The sequence below is a fragment of the Grus americana genome, chromosome 5 (assembly GCF_028858705.1).
Source record: "Grus americana isolate bGruAme1 chromosome 5, bGruAme1.mat, whole genome shotgun sequence".
NCBI lineage: Eukaryota > Metazoa > Chordata > Aves > Gruiformes > Gruidae > Grus > Grus americana.
Genome location: NC_072856.1, coordinates 30742006 through 30765678, shown reverse-complemented (window position 1 = coordinate 30765678; position 23673 = coordinate 30742006). Strand labels below are relative to the sequence as shown.

Below are 23673 nucleotides of genomic sequence, written 5' to 3'. Positions count from 1 at the left end.
ATTCTGGCTTCCACTTTTTGAAAACTTGAGTTTGCTTAACATTCTTCAAATGTAGAGCTCTTTAGGGGTGTGGTGGAGACTTTGATGCCTAATCCATTATGTTTGCTTTTCCATTTCCATTCTCCTCATCTTGCCAGTTACAGTTACCATTTTTTTGCTTTTTACCCAGCCATTCCCATCTTGGTTTGCTTGGTTCAGTGACACTCATCGTTCCCAGTTTCTCCAGTTCTCTCTCCCCATTCTATTTCTCTCTTTCCTGCTTTACTGGCCTTTAAGTTGCTATTCTTGCCATATTTCTCTATTCTCCCTGATTCCTAGTGCCAGTCCTTCCCATCTTTCCTTCCTGCATGCTCCTCATTAATTCTGCCTTGAAATTTCTTTCTTTGAGCTTCCTTTGAGGATCCTTGTTCCAGCCATTTTGACACTGCAGTTTCAGAAGACTTCCAGTCTTACTTGTCCTCCGTTTGACTGCCGCCTTCTGCAGTATTTGAGGCTGCACCTTGAATACTATGTTCAGCTTTGGGCCCCTCACTACAAGAAAGACATTGAGGTGCTAGAGCACATCCAAAGAAGAGCAAGGAAGCTGGTGAAGGGTCTGGTGAACAGGTCTTATGAGGAGTGGCTGAGGGAACTGGGGTTGTTTAGCCTGGAGAAAAGGAGGCTGAGGGGAGACCTTATCGCTCTCTACAACTGCCTGAAAGGAGGTTGTAGCCAGGTGGGTGTTGGTCTCTTCTCCCCAGTAACAAGCGATAGGATGAGAGGAGACAACCTCAAGTTGTGCCAGGGGAGGTTTAGATTGGATATTAGGAAAAAATTTCTTCACTGAAAGAGTTGTCAAGCACTGGAACAGGCCGCCCAGGGAAGTGGTTGAGTCACCATCCCTGGAGGTATTTAAAAAACATGTAGATGTGGTGGGGACATGGTTTAGTGGGACTTGGCAGTGCTAGGTTAACAGTTGGACTTGATGATCTTAAAGGTCTGTTCCAACCTAAACAATTCTGTGATTCCTCCATGCTGCCCGGACCTGATACAGGAGGGATAAACTGCTTGCTCTTCCTTTTTTCACAAGACTGACCCTCGCATGGGCTGTAACAACTTGGAAGCAAGTGAATCATTTTGGCAAAAGTACATGTAACTGAAAGCAGTGTCTTAATGAGCAATCTCAGAAACAAGAAGTTCTAGGAACCAAGCCCAGGACAAACAAACTGGAGCATTTTAGTGCTGAGGAATTTATTTAACATTTTTAAAAGGAGTTGTCATGTGCCTCTCTGCAAAAATGAGAAAAGAAAGGCAAGGGGAGAAAGGGATAAGAGTAAAACTGAGCTAAAACATACTTGAGACTCCCCTGAAGGTACTGCTGTGGTGCTGCTTAATGGTCCTGTTGCACTCATAGAGTGGGTCAGGTGATCTTGGCATAGAATGATGATGTTAAAACTTGCAATTAATTTTTACTCTAGTTGATTTACAGAGTAAAACCAACTCAGATTATTTTTGTTTGGAAAAGCTAAAAAATAGTCATGCATGTGGCTTTCTGTTGGTCTTGGAAGAAAAAAAAGAAGAGCATCCTTCACACCAGCATTACACATATATTGAAAAATATTATGTATATGATATGAATCCCCTTTATTTCACTTTTAAAAAATCTGTTCTCTTTCTCCAAAAGCTTTCCTCGGTTTACAGTACTAAAGGATGGTGTCTCAACTTATTTTCTTTAGTTACTTCCATATTGTTTATAATGTGAGGAAAGTCTGATTGTTTCTTACTGTGTTATGATATTAGTGTGAACATTTGCTTGTGTACTGGTGTTACTGACTTCCATTGTAGAGTAAGTGCAGTCATATTTAGAAGTAGATGTCCATCTCCAGTGTTGTATTTTACTGTGACAGCTGTCATACAAAGAGTGACAATTCATTTGCCAGCCTTGCTTTCTATCCACCCACTCACAGTATCTGGAAGATCTTCAGATTGAGTTAGTACACAGGCTTCTCAACCAAAAGCTGTGAAAATGACCTGGGAAATCAAAAGCATTTTTGTTCCTTCAGAATGTCAGGCATTCAAAGAAGTAATCTAAACTTAACATTGTGTACTTTTCCCACTCTCATCTTTCTATGCCACTCTATTGCTTTTTCTTTCTTTTAATATGTTAATATCTTTGGCTTTTTTGTCTTTAAAGAACTCCATTTTTTTCTCTGTACTATTATAGAAAGCGGATATTTCAAGTATGTGTTAGGCACAATAAAAATTCTTTTCATCATCTCTTTTCTTGTTGAGATTGGGGTTTTGTGTTTGCATAATACAGGTATTTAGTTTCAGGGTAACAAAAATTGAGTCAGCAGTTTTGATAGGGGGCCTTTCTGTAAGGCATGAGCTGTACAGCAATTTTGCCTACTCGGTATGGTTTATAAACAGTGGATCAACCCCTGAACACCATGGATAGATTTGAACTGAATATGAATAGTACATAGAGGAATGATTTGCCCAGATTTCATGTGAGCTGTCAGATTGCTGTTGGTTTATATTCACTCTATTCTTAACTCATTATTTCTGCACAGAGCAGTTTCGTTAGTGGTAGTAAACTTCAGCCAAGTTCTGTATGTGCACAAGTTGTTTACTAGAGTATGGTTGTCCTTTTATATTGCACTGGGCATATCTGACAGTTTATAAAATGCTCATTGAATTGGCACAAATTCTCAGATGCTAATACAATTGTTCTGGGGATAGCAACTGTACCACTTGAATGTAATTTTGTTAGGCAAGTGTTATCAGGATGAATTTGGAATTTTGTTCTGAAAAATATTTTATAAAAGTACAAAGTGATATGCCCACGATCACACAGGAAGTCTGTAGTTGAGTATGATGCTGAACCCAAGATCTGCCAAATTAATCTTAGGACATCCTTCCTGTTAGGGTTTTACATGAGTATATTTATTCCAGAGATTGTATCAGCTGTGTGGGTGTAAAAATGGATTTTTATTTCTCTCTTTAACTGTTAACTCCTGTATTTTCAATGCTCATTTTTTGTTTTTAACCAGTAACTTCATCAAAATGTGGGGTTTTTTTTTCCTTTTGTGGTAGACTGATGTTCTACATTTTTCTGTCCAAAGAACTGTGCAGGTCACTTATTTTTCACTGATGTGATGCTGTAAAGACACATTTGAGATCCTTTTCATGCAGTTTTTCTTGTAGCACTCTTAGGTGTTGAAGTACTGAAAAGAAACTAACTCTTTAATTATTTTTGCCTAATAAGTAGCTTTTCAAGTGTAAACACAATCAAATGGTTAAACCTTTATCTGGTTTATGAACAAGATACTTTTGGTTTGAGTTAGTTGTGGGGTTTAGAGGAGAGGGAAAGGCCAGGGATATGGCTATTTTCTCCTGATAACTTTTTTATTATGCTTTTCAGCACTCCAGACTGTAGTTCTTGATGGTCTGTGCGTGCTGTAATGTAAGCACTATAACAGTAGAGACAGAAGGTTCTGTGTTTTGCAATGTTCAAAGAATAAAGATGTTGGATAAGTGGTGATGATGTGCTCTTTCCAGGCTCATCTGTTTAGTTTCACTCCAATTTGCTGTTCTTGTCAGCAAAATAAACATTATGACAAAGACATCAGCTATTGTGTTTCATTCCTTGTTTCTTGTGGAGGTTCATTATTTATAGCACTCAGCTGAGAAGAGTAGTAAGAACATTTTTATTTTGTATTAGCTCTGAAAGAATATAAGATCATGATTTTCCTCCTGTTAAATCAGATTCATTCCCTGTTAATCACTTCGGCATCTCACAGTTGCAGAGACACAAATTTACAGTCCTCTTAAACTGTTGAAATTCAAGGAGAAATTTTTCAGTAAAACAGATCAAATGGTGATCTAATGCTTACTCATCTCTGAGCCAGACCAATTCTTAGGAGAAAATGCACTGCTAATAGAAAGATTTGCTATTTCATGTGAAAACATCTTACACAACAATCTCTTTTTATCATGTACCTGCATACTGCTATTACTGGCATGCTTTTTCTTGAGTTGCACCCGACTTACGTATGCAAAGCTGCCTCAGTGTCTTTTAGCTCGGAACAGAGTGTTCTCAGTCAGCACAGGAAAGCAAACCAAACAAGTCTCCTACAACCCGGTACGGGGTGGTGATGATCTTACAAGAAGCACGGGACATGATGATTTTCAGTCTTTCCAGAAGGTGCTACTGCGACATTGTATACAATCATGGCTTTAACAAGATAAGCAGGAAAACTCTTTATTCACAATTTTGTTTATTTTACATTTGAGGTTGTTTTATATGATTCTTGGGCATGTATGCTGAAGTTGGTGAGGCCCATATTTCATCCCCCATTTCCAAATTACTAAGTACGTTGCCCCATATTCTTTTTCAAGAAAATTTATGTTTCAGTCCTTCAAACAATGTTTTCCTTTGTAGAAATCCAGTGTGAAATTGCTGCAAACGCAGGGATGATTATACAGAGAGTAGTGCTGAATTCACGCCCCGGTACGTATTTCTCTCCAATAAAGGAGCAATGTGTTTGTTATGGTTGCCTAATTGCTCCAAAATGGTGAGAGTAGAAACAGACACTAACTTAAAATATTGACATTTATGTATCTTAGTATTGCATACAGCAATAAATAAAGTTTATTGGTCAAGTGTATTTATTTAGACTATATATACAGATTTCTAAACTCTTGAGTGAGAAAAAAAGGGTTAATGCATAATAGATGACAAAACCCTAAGTGTAGGGTCTCAATGTGAAGAGACATTAGCAAGCATTGCTTTGTAGTTCTGACATTTGTTCTTTTTGAATTTTAAGATACGACTAAAATATTTTGTTACTGTTCATTTTTGTTTCCTTTTAGTAAATATTGAATCTTTTCTTCCTCCCATGTTTCAAAGTGCTTGTTTTAAAATTTACACTCTTGAGGATTTGTTTACTTCCTTGCTTGCACATTTGCCTTGTTATGGATATCAGCACAATATTTTGAAGAGTGAGTTTATAAATTGTTGTAGAATACCCACATGTGTGCATTAAGTTTTTGGGGGAGTATTGTGTGCTTCTCAATGCCAGAATAGTCCTAAAGAGTAAGAATTATTGTGTGACCTGCAAATAAGTCTTTTCTAATACAAATCAAATGTTACAGCAGTAGCCTGCTATAGTCACCCAGTCTTTCAGACTGAAAACATACTTGGATATCTGGCTCTCCTTTTAATGCCAATGGTTTCAGTTGTCAGTTTGACTGATCTGCTGCATGTGGTACCAACCTGAGGATGAAATCTCCAGTTCTGGGGCTCCTGGCATATGTTTCATAGGTGTTTCTGGGAAGCTTTAATTTAAGGAGGTCTGTCTGTAGCTGCAAAGGGATGCTCTTGCAGCATATGTGCAGTGGCAATAGTCTGTATTCCCCCAGTCTTACTCAGTCAAAGGAGACTGAAAGGTGAGAGTTTAAAACTTACCTGGTTAAAATTTATTGTCATTTGCTACTGGCAAAATAGTACACAATGGTTTTGTTATGTGAGAGAAGTCACAATGCATGTCTTTGTTTTGAAAGTTAGGGGCTTTTCAGCACATAGGGTATATAGAACCATTTTTTGAGAATGGGAACAGCCTCCTTTTTTTTTTTTTTTTATTTGCCCTAATTGTTCATGGAAACTGTCAGCCAGTACAAGTGCCTGGTACTGGCCCAGGTAAGCGTAAGCTGACAGATCAGCTGGTCTTCAGTTTGGATGGTGGCCGTGCACCCATTTAAATCGTAGTCTGTGACACAAAATGTGCAAGTTGGTCGTAGTTTTATACCTAAGTAAAGATACAGCCCGATTTATTCTAAAAAGGACCTCTTTAAAAAGAGGCCTTCCCATATTGGTTAGGGGAAGCTCTATATTGATTCATCTATTTGTTTGATTTTAAAAAAATTCTAGGTAAGAATGGAGTGCCAGTGGCTGAAAACTTCCGACTGGAACAAAGTACAATATCAGACATGATCCAAGTGGGGCAAGTGCGTGTTAGAACCATGTATCTCTCAGTGGACCCTTACATGGTAGGTGATGGACTTAGAGCTAAGCCAGAATTTGTTTTTTAAAATATCTTCAACTCTGTACCTGTCATGCTGTTTAACACCAAAGTTACTAATTATAGGACAAATGTATCTCTAGTATAACTTAGTAATTCTACTCATTCTGATGGAGTTATATTGGGAAGGAATTTGGCATTAAAATACCTGTGAGATATATATGAATATGAATTTATAGGACCAGGAAGAGACTGTGAGCCCTGGTATACTACTACAGATTTGTTTCTATCAGCTTTTCCTGAACTTTGCCTTTTTTATATAGATTTTTAAACTTTTTTTTCCCATGGAAGAAAGTATTTTTCAGTTCAGGGTAGTGTGGGTAGAGGAGGAAGAATATTTCATGATGAAGCAAGAGAGGGACATGATCAGGCAAAAAAAATCTAGACAAAACACGTAAATGATTCAAGATAAATGTTATTTAGCTATTACCAATTTTGTTTACAAATGACAGTCAGATTTTCTCCTTAAGTGGGTGATGGCAGGCCAAAAATGTGTCGATACTTTGTAAAGAATGGAAACAGAGAGAGGATTAGTGAATGAAGCCATAACCAAGCACTTGCACCTAACTCTGCAAAACTGTAGAAATCATGTGGTTGGGAGAGTTGTGGGTTGAAATGAAAGTGAAGGTAGGAGGAGAACCAGACAGACCCAATTTGCTGTGAAGAGAATTCTGATCATTTGTTCCCTGCATAGATGGAGATAGTAGAAAAGAAACAGTCATTTCAGGAAAGCCAGTTTAGCTTGGGAATTAAGGAAATTTTAAGAATTCTGAAGTACTCACTCAGGCTACAGGGGGAGATATAAAGACAAGACTTCAGATTTCAAGATGTTTCATTAAACAGATCTCTGTCAGGGATGGTCTACATAGATTTGACTGTTCTTCAGTGCATAGGCATAGTCTAAATGACTTATGGGCGGTTTTTTCAATCCTACATTTCTATGATTCATCCAGTTAAGGAATGGCATTTATAGGATTCTTGTCAGACCCAAGCCTGTCATCTTCTGTTGCATGGCTGACTTTGAAGCAGCATCTATAGAATGTGATGGCTTTGGTAGCGCAGCTGGAGGGGATCAGAATGTTCCATCCTCATTTTGTATTGAGCAAACGAGGGGAAGGAGGGGTCACCTCCGTGCCTGGCAAGATTATGGAGCAGACCCTCCTGGAGACTGTGCTCAGGCACATGGAAAATAAGGAGGTGATTGGTGACAGCCAACATGGCTTCACTAAGGGCAAATCGTGCCTGACAAACTTGGTGGCCTTCTATGATGAGGTTACAGCGTCAGTGGATAAGGGAAGGGCAACTGACGTCATCTACATGGACTTGTGCAAGGCACTGTCCCGCATGACATCCTTGTCTCTAAATTGGAGAGACATGGATTCGATGGATGGACCACTCGGTGGATAAGGAATTGGCTGGATGGTCGCACTCAAAGAGTTGTGATCAACGGCTCAATGTCCAAGTGGAGGACGGTGACGAGTGGCATTCCTCAGGGGTCGGTACTGGGACCGGCACTGTTCAACATCTTTGTCAGTGACATGGACAGTGGGATCGAGTGCACCCTCAGCAAGTTTGCCGACGACACCAAGCTGTGTGGTGGGGTTGACACGCTGGAGGGAAGGGATGCCATCCAGAGGGACCTTGACAGGCTGGAGAGGTGGGCCTGTGCGAACCACATGAAGTTCAACAAGGCCAAGTGCAAGGTCCTGCACGTGGGTCGGCGCAATCCCTAGCACAACTATAGGCTGGGCGAGGAATGGATTGAAAGCAGCCCCGAGGAGAAGGACTTGGGGGTATTGATTGATGAGAAGCTCAACATGAGCCAGCAGTGTGCGCTTGCAGCCCAGAAAGCCAACCGTGTCCTGGGCTGCATCAAAAGAAGCGTGACCAGCAGGTCGAGGGAGGTGATCCTGCCCCTCTACTCTGCTCTTGTGAGACCCCACCTGGAGTACTGCATCCAGCTCTGGGGGCCCCAGTACAGGAGAGACATGGACCTGTTGGAGCGAGTCCAGAGGAGGGCCACGAAGCTGATCAGAGGGATGGACCACCTCTCCTATGAGGACAGGTTGAGAGAGTTGGGGTTGTTCAGCCTGGAGAAAAGGTGGCTCTGGGGAGATCTAATTGCGGCTTTCCAGTACCTGAAGGAGGCCTACAGGAAAGATGGTGAGGGACTGTTTATCAGGGAGTGTAGTGACAGGACAAGGGGTAATGGGTTTAAGCTGAAGGAGGGTCGATTTAGGTGAGATATTAGGAAGAAATTCTTCACTGTGAGGGTGGTGAGGCACTGGAACAGGTTGCCCAGAGAGGTTGTGGATGCCCCATCCCTGGAAGTGTTTAAGACCAGGTTGGATGAGGCTTTGGGCAACGTGGTCTAGTGGAGGGTGTCCCTGCCCATGGCAGGGGGGTTGGAACTAGATGATCTTTAAGGTCCCTTCCAACCCAAACCATTCTATGATCGAAGAAAAGATGATTAATATTTCAGGCTTATTGAGAGATTTTTGAGTAACCCTTTGTGTTTGAAGTTTTAAACGTATCTCATTCCCAGGTTCATTTGAACTCATAAACAAACCATGTGTTCTACCAGACCCTCTCATTAAAGCCTTGTCTTTCAGCGCTGCAGAATGAATGAGGATACTGGCTCAGATTACCTCCTGCCCTGGCAGCTGTCTGAAGTTGCTGATGGTGGGGGCATTGGGGTTGTGGAGGAGAGCAAGCATGATAACCTTGCTAAAGGAGACTTTGTAACTTCCTTCAATTGGCCCTGGCAGACAGTGGCAATTCTAGATGGAAGCTTGCTACAAAAGGTAATATGAATGCTAAAGCCCAGACTGTCACTATTTTCTTTTCTTAAACATATTTTTTTTTAAATAGTGGCTAATGATACTGTTTCTTAGTCAAAACCAAGCCAACATTATTGGAGCAACCAGTTCTCAGAAGGCAGATCAACTGACAGGTGGCAAAATCTGTATCAATTTCTCTCTTTTCTTGACAAAGAAAAATGTACATGCTTTTCTTCGTTTACCAGACATGCCAGTATTATTTCAATTGTTGGATATTTAATAACTTTCCCTGAAGGTGCTTCTGTTAATTAATTCTGTTAATTATTCTAATTCTAGTAGATCTCCTGGTCCATTAGAGTGTAATCATAAGACATAAAAGGCTTTAGATATATTTAATTCAATTTATTTCACTAACATATGCTAGTGAAAGTTTTTACTTGAGATTTTGCATCCACAGAAGAAAGGGTATTCACTATTAAACTGAAAGTGGAGAGGTAACAGTGCATTAGTGCTATTCTGTTGATCATTCTCATATAACACGGAAAATTATTGTAGTTTAAGAATATATACTTGCCAATAAACTCCTTCCTTTAGGACCCTTTGTCACTGATTTGCAATCACAATATTTGATTAAATGGTGCTATTTTATCCTTTATGCCAACATAGGGATAGTTCACCATTGCTAGAAATTTCTTATCTCCCAACTGCTTTTTGACACTTCCATAATTTAAGTTTTTGTGAGAAACTTTATTTAAAAACTATGGAAATACAACCTTTGTTTCATTTTGTGTAAAGGTGTTATCAGGGTAGAGCAAATTTATAGCTAGCTTGTCCCTACCAGTTGTACTTTGCCTGGTAAATATCCCGAGTTAGTCTTCTACCCTCAGGCAATCAAACAGCAAAACCTTACCTTATAAAACAATTAACACCACCACGCGTTTCTGTTTTGTAGCTTGTTCCACAACTTGTAAATGGACGCCTTTCTTACTTTCTCGGTGCAGCTGGCATCACAGGACTGACGGCGCTGTTGGGTATAAAGGAGAAAGGGCACGTGACTGTGGGTGCAAATCAGACAATGGTGGTGAGCGGAGCAGCTGGTGCCTGTGGCTCTTTGGCCGGTCAGGTAAGTAGGCTTAAGACATGCAAGCATACTCTGTTACCAAGTTTATCTTCTGAAACATGCTGGTTAGTAAACGTACGGATAAAATCATTGTAAATGTGAGCAGGTTCCCTCCATGGGAAGGGCCAGTTTCACAGATTGGGCTCACACTCTCACTGAGAAAGATTTTAGGTGTGAAACAAGTTTCATGAAACTGGGATAGGAGAAAGAGTGATTACTTGTCACTAGCATAAATAAAGTAGATGGTATAAATAGACATACTTACTATATATTTAATAGTAGTCTGCCATTTGAACACAGTCTTTGAGTTAACTGGCGACTTTTTTTTCTACATTAGCAAATAGTGAGTGAAAAACTGTAGTAAACCCTTCTTCATGTTGTGTTCCATGACATCCTTTGTGTTTTGATATTTACAGCCCTTTTATCCTCTGCAGCTTTGCAGAACCTGTTGTGGTGTATTTTTGTGTGTGTGTACATGCATATCTACAAATATATATCTATACACACACACACATATACAAACACAAACGATATTAAGCAAGCTTAAGACTTACTAATAAAGAGGAGCTATGAAGAAACAGTGCCTAAGTAAATCTATGAAGAATGCATTTTAAATCAATTATTGCCCAATCTTTTTGGCCTTTCATTAGCTATGTTACAGTACTTGGCAGGTGGTGATTTTATACTGTATTTGGCTCTCCAGTACTGCCAGTCGTTGGTGACTCCACAGACTAAAGCTCCTGCAGTCACTGACTTTGTAAAGATGACAGATTTCGATTGTACCTGCCCCTTCTCTAGAGGCGTTTGTGTTACATGAGATCGGGGGCGTGCAATGAACTTTGCTGCCTGGGCTTTAGTGGGATGAGGATAACTGTAACACCCCCTAAGGCTCTCTTCCTCCCACTGGTACTTTCATGCAGATGAATGATCTAACTTCTCTTTATTGTTTGTGGGGTTTGGGGGTTTTTGTTTGTTTGTTTTTTGGTTTTTTTTTTTTTTTTAACTGTGCACCTGCAGATTGGCCGTCTGGAGGGCTGCTCTAGAGTAGTGGGGATCGCTGGCACAGATGAAAAGTGCTCCATTTTGGTCCAGGAAATGGGATTTGATGCTGCTATCAATTACAAGAAGGGGGATGTGGCAGAGCAGCTACGTGAACTCTGCCCAGGCGGTGTGGATGTTTACTTTGACAATGTTGGTGGAGACATCAGCGATACAGTTATAAGTCAGGTGATTATACCAGCTGTCGGGTATATTCTAGTTATGCTTCGATGCCTGCCTGCCCATGCTTTGAATTAATTCATACCAGAGACCAGCCTGCAATTCAGCAGAGCAGGCTTTCCTCTTCATTGATCTAATCCAGGTGCTGATCCTGGTCTTGAGGAAAAATGAGATATTTGAAATCAGTGTTTGTCATTTGGACTAGCCTGGCAGCATAGTAATAGAAACACAATTTCTGCTTCTCGTCTCTCGCTGCTTTGGCCAGGAGACTTGGTAATATTCTAAAATCCTTGTCTGTCACCGTAGTAATCTTGTGGTTTGTCAGTTTTGATTTTCTGGCTTCACAAAAGACCAGCTCTGCTGGGCCTCCGTAAAGACTTTTGACCAGCCCTCCTCATTGTTAATAGGAAACTACTCTGTCTCATGGCAGGGAGGCTTTGGTGGCAATGCCGTCTTTGGGAGCTCTAAATCACAGCTGTATCCAACAGCTGTATCAAACTTCTTTGTCCTATTACCCCTCTCCTCCTGACAAAAAGGGCCTGCAGTAAGATAACAATTTATTATATTCCTTGTATTTAATGCCTTTTTAAATTACACATAGGCCGTATAGCATTTATTTTTCCACTATTGCCCTGTATTTATCTATTTGAATGTTGTTATAGGTTGAATGGGACCGCCTGCAATTCTCCCTCTCTTTTCTAGTAAATGTGGCTCTAAATAAGGATATCCATGTGAAAATTTTGCAATATAATCTATTGCATCTCTGGCAAATTTAGTTTCTGAGACCAAGGAATGTAATTTTTCTCACTTTGTGCTGTCCCAAACAGATGAATCAGAACAGCCATATCATCCTGTGTGGACAGATTTCTCAGTATAACAAAGATGTGCCTTATCCTCCTCCGCTCCCTCCTGACATAGAAAAAATACAGAAAGAAAGGAATATCACAAGGTATGTTTCTCCTTCAGAACTTGTGACCAAGGTCCAGGCAGATTGTGCATGTGATGTTGTGACTCTGATATTCGGAAGGTAGTCTGTGGATCCACAGTTGGCGTGTGTAATTGGAACAGAATGTTGCATACTGAAAAAGGAAACTATAATCGCAAGGTCAGTAAATCCTTTCTCTTATATTTGTCTGTATCAGCATAAAAAATGGGAATGGATGTTGTTACATGTTAACATATTTGTCCGTTGTTATGCTTTGTTTGTGGTTGCTCGATTTAGTCCTGGAGTCTCTGACAGATTCTTCAGTACAAGGGAGGTGTTGCCATGGTTCTGTTCTCAGATGTTTTGCAGAATGCCTTCTCTCCAAGTGTAGGAGTTCAGGCAGAGAGAAAATCAAATATTTTTAAAGTAAGGATGCAGCTGATGCACTGATTGTATTGAAATTACATTCTTAATATTTGGGGTTTTATTACATAATGTGACTGTAGGTGTGACAGATGCATACAGGTAAAACATTGATTTTTGTTATGACTCTGCGAATTGCTGAATCTCTTGTCAGGATTCAGGTGGAGCTAAGGCAGAGATTAGGAGCACAGTGCCTTAGGAGATTTTTCATTCATTGTATTGCAGAAAGTTGGGGAGACTTTTGGTTTCTGTGTAAACGGATTGACCTCTTCTAATTAAAATTCTTTTCTTATCCCTGTAACTGTTGTCTGCACTTTTAAAAAATGGATAAAAATACCAAAATACACCATGCATAGTAGAAGGCAGTGGAGAATTTAGTATGTTGCTACAAGTAATTGTAATTTTTGATGGTCATTTCAGTTTCTCCTGATTGCTATAGATGGCTGTGACAGCAGGATATGCAAAGTTTTGTGGAGCCTGAAAGTTAGTTTGTACTTGCCATCTAGTTGCAGGTCCATTAATTATTTTCCCTACAACAACAACAACAAAAAGTAAAAAAGAATAGGAATTCACTCACATTTTGTGGACATTTGCTTATTCTGGCGATACTACTTGATTTTTATTACTCTTCTCTCTGATACTTGAACAGAATTACTTGTCTAAAACTGATGTTACTGTCAAGGTCCCACTGCAGGGAACTGTCTCAACAAGCTGGCAAAGCTCTGAGCTATGTCTCATTGTAATTAGTACTCATAACCAACCCTTCAGTTTCAATAATGCTGTTTCCTGAAAAGATTCGTAAAGATTTCAAAATATGCTTACCAATGTTTCTTAAATCAAGGCTCATTCTTTCCTTTCACAGGGAAAGATTCTTAGTGTTGAACTATATGGACAAACAAGAAGCTAGTGTATTACAGCTCTGTCAGTGGATCCAAGAGGGTAAACTGAAGGTAAGAACTTTTATATTTAATGTATGGCCTTCAATACTATCTCCTCAGATCATACTCTGACTACAAGAAGTCCAATTTCTTTGTCCCTGTCTCTCTTACCATGCCTCAGAATTGAAGAGATTTTCTTAAAAATGTGTAAGTGTAATTGAAAGCTTATTAGGTAGCACTGTTTTAGTAGATGCCTGCTGGGGATGGTGTGACTGTAGTATGGCAGACTTTTCTAATTACATGCTGCTGATGTCTGTGTTCTTTCTTTCAGCATAGGGTGCAAGTGCTTTTTTACTTAGGCGATCAGACCTTCAAAAAGATGTACTTTCAAATACCTGATTAGTTAGTGTCCTGAGTGCGTTTGGGGATTTTGTCTGGAATTTTGTTTCAAGCTTTATAATTTATTATTTTGTGATGGATAGATGCTTTATCCATCCTTTCCTGGTGAGGTCTGTCTGAATTAGTGTTTGATTCTTCAGGTGATGAGTAAATTTTCCTGGGAAAATCCTGATATGTGAAATTCCGGCAGGGGCTGTTTTGATTGAAGAATTAAATTGCCTACACGTTTATCAGAAAGGATTCATTTCTCTCTTGATGAAAGAATCTGGCCCAAACAGAGCACTGTCCATTGCAGCAAGGGGATTCTTCAGATTTTGGTAGTTTCTGTGGCAGTTTCATGGCATGTGTCTAAGAAATGTTAATCTTGTTTGAAGAAAGCTAAACAGACTTGTTTGCATTGACAGGTCAGAGAGACTGTGGTAGAAGGCTTAGCAAACATTGGGGGTAAGATTTTTACACCATTTTCTAAGAATACAATGACAGTAGAGGTTAACCACCTCCTGTTTCATTTGCCAATTCAAATTTTTGTATTTTATCTAAACCATGATTTTTATGTTATAATAAAATATAGGTTTTTCACAAGGTGTTAAAATGTTCTGTGACAAGATTATTTTATGTTAAAAAAAAATCACTGAATATAAAGTTTGAGGCTTTTTTTTTTGTTTGCCTATTGGGGCAGAATTAATTGTTAAACTGCTACCTTAGCAGCTGATGATAGTCATCTGATCTTATGGATTTAAGGTGCTGCCCATTTCTTAGAACTTGTGTGTATGAAAATGGTATTTTGGAAACTTTGAACTTATACTTTAAAAAAACCAATATCTAACAGTGCTTGTTGTTGGATTTGCTATCAAAAAATACATCAAAAAGTACACACAAGAAAGGGGAAAGCATATTAGAGATTGCTAAAGAAAGTAAAAACTAATTTCTTTTAAAGGAACAAAATAGCCTGTAGCCTATTAAAAAAATCTGTAACAAAGAAAATACAGAAATGAAGAAGGTCTTGTGACTCCAGTGAGACAAAGCTAGAGAGCCAGGTGATTCAAGATGTGCTGTAAGACTGCTTCCCTCTCGAGTAACAGGGAAGAGTACCATTTAGTCCATTTAGTCTTTAGTCCCACAAGATTGGAAACCAGTAGAATTAAGCGATCGGCAAATCTTATAGATTTAAATTTATTCTAGTCATTGCTACTTACTGGTATACATATGTATTTTGAAGGAATTTGATAACATATATGAGCCATATTTCATACTTTGTTTACTCAAAGATTTATTCTTTTCCACCAGCTTTTTGCATTTATTTTACTATATAGAGTATTTATAAACCTTTTCCTTTTGCAAAGGTTATCTCTCCTTTTTGGGGAACTGTTTAATACATTTGCTTCTACCTTTTTTTTTTTCTTTTTTAAAAGTTACTTGGCACATTTTGCTTGGCACTAACTTATTTCATTATTTCTCTTGAAGCTGCTTTCCAGTCCATGATGAATGGAGGCAATATTGGAAAACAGATCGTCTCAGTTTCTAAATAAAGTCATTGCTTTGGGAAAAATAATTGGATTCTATCTCTAACAGTGAGCAAGTTTTTACTTAAACTAATTTCCGTTTTCTTAAAAAAAACATTAAGTTGTTCTGTATGTACTGAAAGCAGAGATTCTGGGATGCTAATAAACTAAATAGAACTGGAAACAGGAATGCAATCATGTATACTAGAAATGAGTAATACGTTCTTTGACATGATTTTGACAGTTCCCAGCTAGCACACTTGCAAATATTTCATGGGTACGGTTTGAAAGTTAGAACATCCCAGGAACCATTTCCAATAAGCAGTTTGTATGCAGCCACCTAGTTTTGGTCGTTAGGAGAATTTACTAGCGTAGATGTGCACCGTTCCCATGCTAGTTTGTCTCAATGCCCAGGAACTTCTCTAGGAATTTTTAATTTATTAGTGTAAGTTTGCCCTGACAGTCCAGTCAATCTGGTTAATCATTTTAGAATGTAACTGTTCTCATTTTTACCGATAATTGCAATGAAAAATTCCATTTCTGGAATTCAAGGGCTCTAATAACAAAGGTATTTCCATTTTGCCATCTGGAACAAATTTCCACTGTCCATTTCTCTGTATTGTATCATATCCCCTGTTTTCAGAGCACTCGAAACCTAATTAATTTACAATTCCATCTGCATGCAACCTGAGACTTTCGTCAGCGATAGGTTCAGGTGTAGGGTGAGTCTTATTTACTCTTCTCAATTTTTGCATTCCAGACTGAAGTTAAGTTTTCTTTTTAGAATTCCTTTTCTAAAATCTACTCATTTTTATGATAATCTCCTTGCTTTCACTAGTTTTTCTGGTTTTTACACCTCTCCAGGGTGACAGACAGAATCTCAAAATATGCTGCCTGATGGCAGAAGGTAACTTTGCAGACTATTGACCTTCTGTTCCCTCGGTAACTTATCTTGGCTCAGAATTTTTGGTCTAACAATGCTCTTTGACCATCTTAATGGGGAAACTTGAAAAAATGAGTCACCATTTCCAAGTTTTACTAGCATAACCCCAAACCAAGTGAGACCAATGAGATTAAGTATGTGTCTTCAAAAGCAAGGAACACAAAAGGGAACAGGTAATTATCTTAAAGACATTAGAATTCCAGTACTATGAACATTTAGAGAGATTAAAACATATTTATTTTGAGAATAGGATTGTTCATGACACATACTGACTTACAGGCGATTGGTTTTGGTTTTGTTTGCCTTTAAGACAAGTGATTCCAAACAGCAGGGTCAGTTGAACTGTCCAGAGAATGGATTATCTAGATCTGCGTGAGTCACTACCTAGGCTCAAACTAAATGGAATCCAAGGACTAGGAAAGAAACACTATGCAAGAAATTTGGCATTACAAATCATTTTGTGTGCTGTATAAAGTAAGAAAAACAAGTATCTAAATTGCCTGATATGGTAGTGAGCAATATGAAAAGCAGTACTTTCATTTCCTAGTGCTGCAAGTGGCCCTGAAAGAGGGAAGCATGCAGTGACAGATGCCATAAACTTTGAGGGAGAAAAAGACACCTGCAGTATAGCATTAGGTGATCTAAAATCTTCCAGTATACATTTTTCAACTACAAAACTAGCGACTGGTTCAGTTTCAGCTAGACTGTGAATCCAACATCCAGCGTAACTAACTCAAGCAGCACTAATAACAGTGTCACACTGGGACAGAAGCCAAAATTTTTATGCAGTAAAATCAGTGTGATCATAGTTGGCAAATAAAGACAGAAAGCAACAGGTGAGTGAAATTCTGTGAATTCCTCCATATTGACTGTTTATAGATAGTAACTCACTTGTGAAAGTTAAGCTATGCAGGTGTGTAAGGCTTGATAATTCACAGGTATATTAAATGAGAGGCAGGAGGGAATGCCATGATCCTGAGCACTGTCTCTAGACTTGCATTCCTGTCATGTTGGCTGGATTTAATGGGGAGGGACCTGATGGGAATACAGCCTTTCCAAACAGCAGCTCTAATAAGCGTACTGATGTGTGCATTGTCCCCTTTCCTTTCTTGTTTCCCTCCTACCTGCGCCCACATGCCTGTGCCTGGTAGGAATATTCAGATTGAAACGAATATTCAGATTAAAAGAGTATCGCCATCACCCTATATGTTGTTACCCACTGTGTGTATTCTGCATTTAACTTCTGCCAGGCAGCAGATTAGCCTTAATATGCTTTAACACACATAATCTTTCTGAATAAACACCCTCATCCTCACAGTTCATTCCTAAAGCAAATATCTAAATGCAAAAGAAAACAGCCCACTCAATGTACATGGCCAACCATTAACACTCCACACCCCTGCAGCAAAGCTGGTCTTAACCTGAGACTCTGTTGCTACTGCTCCTGAAAATTGTTATTGATGCAAGAGTATTTTTACAAATGAGAGTGTTTGTATTACTGTTGCTGCTGAGTTGAAATACTATCAGTTTTACTTAGGAACAGAAAGTCCTCCGTGGAATTTGGGGTTTTTTTACGTGTGTCTGTGTAATAGTACATAAACATATATGGTGCTTTTTGGGGCATGGTGTCACCACGATGTTTTCGTATTTTCTTCCGTGCTTGAAGACTAACGTCTTGCTACACACAAGTTTCATCATCCTGTAAGTTCCATTTCCCTATACTGGGCTTCCTCAATCTATCAATTTTGTTTCAGTTTCAACAGCCTGTTTTGAGAAAAATGCCTTTTATTCTTAAAACTGAGGACCCTTCTTCTGTTTTAATTCCAGCCTGCTTGGAAGGAAGTATATCATAGGGTAGTATCCAAAGCAAGCTAATTAAATACCTGTATATTTCAAAAGAGACTGCAACTATGAACTGTGGGGAGTTTGTGCTGTACTGAACATAAGAAAGCAATTGTAACAATAATCATGTTAAAATGTTGTTTTCCTTTCGTATGTTATAGGTGAAGGCCTCAGTCTGACATATTTATGTTTCCAGAGTTACATTCACTTGTCCAAAGTACAAATTCTGTACTTTTGAACAGTGTTTGTTGCAGAGCTGCTCCAGAGCGAGCTCATCTCTGGCACTGTGAGTTGACACACCTTCCAGGAATAAGAGTCCTCTAGGAAGTTGTTTTTCACAACCAAACCAAAATATGATAAAATTATAAAATTCCCAGCACTATTATTTTGACAGCAATCGCTTAGTAATCCACACAAGTCGTAATCCTATTAAGAGCTGATGATGTGAGGGGTGACCCAGGGTGAGATCATGCTGGGATGCTGGTTCTTTACTGGAATAAAGGCAGCTTGATTGCAGCAGCATTCCTGTCGTAGGTAAGCTATGGAGGGCAATATTACAGGGTCTGTCAGCATTAGTCAAATGGCTTTAGGGAAAAAAGAAAAATAAAGATGGGGACAGTCAAAGTAAACCTCAACCTGGTACCCTCAATGTTTAGGATTCTTACAGAAGCATTTCTTTACTTGTGAATCCTGGCTCATGTTACCTCTTAAGAATAAATAAAAATCAAAAGGAGAAAATGATTTGAACCAAGTACCCACAGTTGTAAAAAATATGAATACATCTTTTTTTCACCTTGTCTTAATTTCTTAATTATTGTAATAGGATGAGTCTTGACCAATTATATATTTTGCACTATAGGAGAGGTCTCATTTAACAAAGAGTGACAAATAACTGGTAACAGTGATAGTTGATAAGATCTTAAGCAAGGCCAAGCATGAATTCAGAGTAGGAGTTTGGTGACCACAATAAGGTACTAGAAGTTCAGCTATACAATCTCTATAAATAAGCATTTCTTGTTGCAACAGGTAATAAAACTCAAACAACATTGGGCAGACAGACCCTTTTTTTTTTTTTTTATTTGAGTCAATCTTCTGCTTGTTTGTATTTGGTAAAGTTTTATGCACTCCCATTTCCATCCCTTCTCTTTGCACCTTGAAGAGTTGCTGTTGGCTGTCCTATATTTCATTCCCTTCTGCTTTCTCACCCTCCATTTTTTCCCCCTTTCCCTTAACTTTTTTTTTTTATTTCATCATGTTTCTTGTCCTCCTTGTTGGCTCCTTCCTTGATAATCTGACAAACATGCTTTTTTTCATAGCAGCACCTATTAGTGGTTTAGTGCTAGGCCATATAGTTTAGTGTCAGGTTTTCATGGAAAATGTCAGCGATAGCATGAAAAGAACTTGCCAGCCCAGACATAAATGTTTCTCACTGCAGTTTATAGTAGCTGCTGTTAACAAACGTGAAGAGAGTGAAGGCAGATGCCTTTCAAATAGCTTCATCTCTTTATTCTATACTTTAATGCATTGATCATGGAAGCAGCAGATGCAGGATTACTTAGTCCTGTTGTTTGAAACATTGCTGTCTTCTATTGCTATGCTGCCTTTCTCTTTACTGGGTTCTCCTCACAGTGGGAAATGTTTATTCAATCCATAAATAGACTGCCAGAGGATAAAAGAAAATCACAGGCAGGCGGCAATATCCCACAATAAGAAAGGGTAACAGCAGCTGGAATAAGCTCCAAACCCAGAAAATATTTTGTGAGGCACAACTGGGAACTCTTTAGGAAAAGCACAGAAAGAAGCAGAAATGAATCAAGAAATTTTAGCTGCAGGAACACAGAATTTTGCAATCAGAGAGATACCTTGGATAGCAAAATTCACTTTTGCTATAGCACTCTGCTCTGGGTGGATGGTGGTAAGAGGGTGGCTGAACAAGTCAGTAGTATTGAAAGAAAACTGCAAGTATGAAGTAGCAAAGCAGTGTTTATGCAAGAATAAGGAGGTGCAATTTATTTTTATAGATGGTCTGAGGGCAAATAGTGAGAGAAGGCAGTGAGGTTTTATGGGGCTATGTGTCTACCCTCCTCTGCTCCACCCTCTTCTTGGACAGGCTTCTTCGTATCTCCAAGACCTTCCCTCAGTCCCTGCTCCTCTGCAGGAAGGAGCCTTCCTCGCCCCATCAGCCCCTACTTACTTTCCTTTGCCCCCCAGGCTGGGCAATGTGGGAAGGGAAAGTAAAGTTCCAAGGACAGGGCTCCGTTGGGGTGGAGTCTGGACAGGAGCCAGCACGCTTTGACTTTCTCCTGGTTCTGGGGGCAACCAGGGGAGGGCAGGATGCCCTCTGCAAGTGCCTGTCCTTCTGGGATGGAGTTGCCTTTATGTCCTGCTACCCCAGAGAAGTAGGTATATCTCTCTTTGGGCAGTAACAATCCATTAGAGCTGCATGGGCAGCATTTCAAACTGGACCAGCATTTCAAACTGGAACAGCCTGTTCCATGTCCTTGGGCCAGGCAGCCTGAGTGAGCTTCGGTGCCCTGCAGGCAGCTCTCTGCCTCTGCCTAGGCCAGCTCCAGAAAGGGGTTCTTTCTCTGTGAACTTTGGGAACTGTTTTAGGGGATTTTTTTTGTATTTTTATTTTTTTTTAGTATGCTATAGAGAGAGTGGGAAAAGCAGATGAGAAAAGCCTCTCTCCCCCACGATCCTTGCATTTTCCACTACACTGAATGTCAGGATCTCTTTATTGGGATCAGTGGATCAGACAGGCTTTCACTGATGACAGTTATAGGAAATTATGCATGGCAATGGCATTCCGCTGGGAACTTCCCTCTGCAAGTTTTGCTCAGCCCTCGGAGCAGCAAGGGTAACACATGCAAAAGAATCTTCTCTCTTTTTCCTAATTTATGTTTTGCATTTCACAGCATCTTGCTTGTAATTCACCAATTAATACAAGAATTCCTTCATAAACAGAGAGCAGCATGAAAAAATACACGTGCTTTCTTTAAGAGACTTAAAAAAGAGAACAAACTATATTTGAAAGACATTCTCAGAATCTCTTTTCTTTCCAAATAATCATTTCAAGTGTTCTTTTAGAGTAGTTTCAAATGGGAATTAAGTATTTTAAAGGAGCACCTCTGTGCAGATTAAAAAAACCCAAACCAAAACAACAAACCCTGCAGAGTATTGTAATAGAAACATTTATACTATGAAGGATTGATTTGCCACAGATCATACTAATGTCTGCCAGCCATATGTGAAGTACTTCAGCAGTCTGGTTCCACGATCTGCCAATTGCTTTGCTCACTTCATGTAGCTCTGGTTTGTCCTCCTAATGAGCAGCTTGGAAGGGATACTCTTGACTTCGGAAGACCTCTGTATTCTCATGCCTACCCCGAAACAGCCATTTTAAAAGAAAGAGAACAATATGGCAGAAGTAATGAATGTCAAAGCCATTTGCTTCTGTTCCTTATATCTAATCTAAATCTCCCCTCCTTCAGCTTAAAGCCATCACCCCTTGTCCTATCACTCCATGCCCTTGTAAACAGTCCCTCTCCAGCTTTCATTCAGGTACTGGAAGGCTGCTATAAGGTCTCCCCAGCGCCTACTCTTCTCCAGGCTGAACAGCCCCAACTCTCTCAGCCTGTCTTCATAGCAGAGGCCAAGATACATGGCAGCACAATATTGTGTTATCTTCTCAGTAGAAATGCTGCCTTTCAGTGAGAAGAGCTTAATTTTGAAAGAGGACCAAACCTGGACAACACAGGGCCTGCTATCAGCGAAATGTCTCACTTCAGCCCACCATGTTGATTTGTGCCTTCAAGGCACCATGGGCCAACAGAGGAACAAATGCATTTTTCGTTACAGGGTGGCTTGCAAATTTATCATAATACCTGCATATTTGCCAGAGGTTGGTCCAGTTCATTTACATTCATTGTTCTGGGAGATGGGCTGCATTTTAAGAAACCAATTTATTTTATCTGAATTTTAAGGGAAAACATAATGTATTGTGATTTTTGTTACTCACAGTTAACTTTGACAACCACTTGCCTATCTGATAAGGGTAGCTAAATCAGAGGCTAGCTCCTAGTCTGTGCTTCTAAGAACTTTCAGCCTGCTGAGATGCAAAGAATTAAAAAAAATTTGAAGAAGGTATTGGTAAATACAGTCTTCCTGTGTTAAAGTGTACAGCTCAAGTAGGAAAGTTAGTATTTTCCTGCTAGGGTTTTAGAATATTGGAAAACTGTTTATGAAGGAGAAAATCCAAATTAATGTGAGACAAAGGTGAGTTTTACTTGTCCGTAACAAAGAGCTGCAATAGCTGTGTCTGTAAAGCCTGAGCTAAGAGGTGCTTCCTAGGCAGGGTGGAGTTCTGAGTTTCTACAGTGTGCTCTTCACTGTGATACCGGGGCAGTAGGATAGTCCCTTGCTCTCAAAATTCATTACATCATTCCCACATACGTGTATAATTCACACATCAACCACCTTTCAGAGCATGTGATTCTTACTTGGGTCCTTGGAGCCAGGGAAAACACATCCACAAATAAAACACGTTTGCTTGCCCCACTAAGAATAGCATTAAGAGATTCTTAAAGAATTCCATCCATCTACCAAACACAACCCACGGAGCCAAAAAATAAGTAGTTGACAGACTGTAACATTTTTAAGTCCACAGACATTTGATTACATTGAGGTTCGGTTACATTGCAATCAACTGCTACCACCGCAGCAAAAAAAAGGTCTCCTTTCAGAGCAGAGTCTTGTCACAGGAGATAGATACAAAGCGTTTCATTGCCAGTTCTTATGCTCCCTGATCACATAAAAGTAACTTAATTGTGAAATGTCAGTTTTATTATTAATTTTTCAGTAGTGTTTCTCATGAGTAAATTTTGTCCCCTGCCTCTGATTTTCTAACAGTATAGCAACAAATGACATTCTGTATTCTCTTAACAGTGTATTTAATTTATGCAAATGAGAGCATTACTCTTTTTCCTATTACATTGTCGATCATTGAGGAACAGGAATTAAGGAATAGGAAAACTGTCACCTTTTAGAAATAACAAAAGTCTTAGCTGCACTTAATATTTTCTTCCAATTCAATTTATTTTCCTGTATGTTCCACTACAGTCACTGGTGGTTTTTTTTCCTAAGGTGCCATAAATAAGTTACTCCTCCTTTTTCTTGAAGAGCCATAAATAAGTTGTTGTAAAATTACCTGAAGTATTTTAAATGTTCCATTCACAGCATTCTTGTGAAGCAGGCCAGTGTTCTCCTTACTTTACAGATAAAGGCACCTCAGCTCTCTTGGCTCTGGATCATTGCATCCTTCAGAAATGTAACTGTTCTATCATTTTTAGACTTAGAAAAACTGAAAGCAAAGAAATGAGTTTTCCTAGGTCACTCTTTGGTGAATTTGACTGAGACCCAATCCTCTCGTTTACAGGCATTATAAGCATCAGACCACACAATTCCTCCAGGCTCTCCCATCCTGAGGACGTTGTCCCCATTTTTTTGCTTTAAAGCTAAACTCTGACTGCAGCTGGGAATGCCAGCAACATTGATCATTCACTCTCCTTTCACTGGTCAA

The 23673-nt window shown here is 39.4% G+C and overlaps 1 protein-coding gene across 13 annotated transcripts in view; it reads left to right on the top strand.

Moving 5' to 3' along the window:
- PTGR2 (prostaglandin reductase 2) overlaps positions 1 to 23673 on the top strand; it is a 35954-nt gene that overhangs the window by 1476 nt on the left and 10805 nt on the right. For 4 of the 13 annotated variants that reach the window (XM_054826180.1, XM_054826175.1, XM_054826185.1 and 1 more), the window contains 9 exons: positions 4424 to 4492; positions 5912 to 6030; positions 8675 to 8866; positions 9795 to 9965; positions 10980 to 11189; positions 12008 to 12129; positions 13391 to 13478; positions 14210 to 14249; positions 15270 to 15481. In XM_054826180.1, the coding sequence (XP_054682155.1) occupies positions 4456 to 4492; positions 5912 to 6030; positions 8675 to 8866; positions 9795 to 9965; positions 10980 to 11189; positions 12008 to 12129; positions 13391 to 13478; positions 14210 to 14249; positions 15270 to 15334 (1044 nt within the window). In that variant the 5' untranslated portion in view covers positions 4424 to 4455 and the 3' untranslated portion in view covers positions 15335 to 15481. Of the gene's footprint in view, positions 1 to 4423; positions 4493 to 5911; positions 6031 to 8674; positions 8867 to 9794; positions 9966 to 10979; positions 11190 to 12007; positions 12130 to 13390; positions 13479 to 14209; positions 14250 to 15269; positions 15482 to 18077; positions 22776 to 23529; positions 23653 to 23673 lie in introns of those variants that run through there. The other 9 variants (XM_054826177.1, XM_054826178.1, XM_054826176.1 and 6 more) reach the window with 8 other exon arrangements.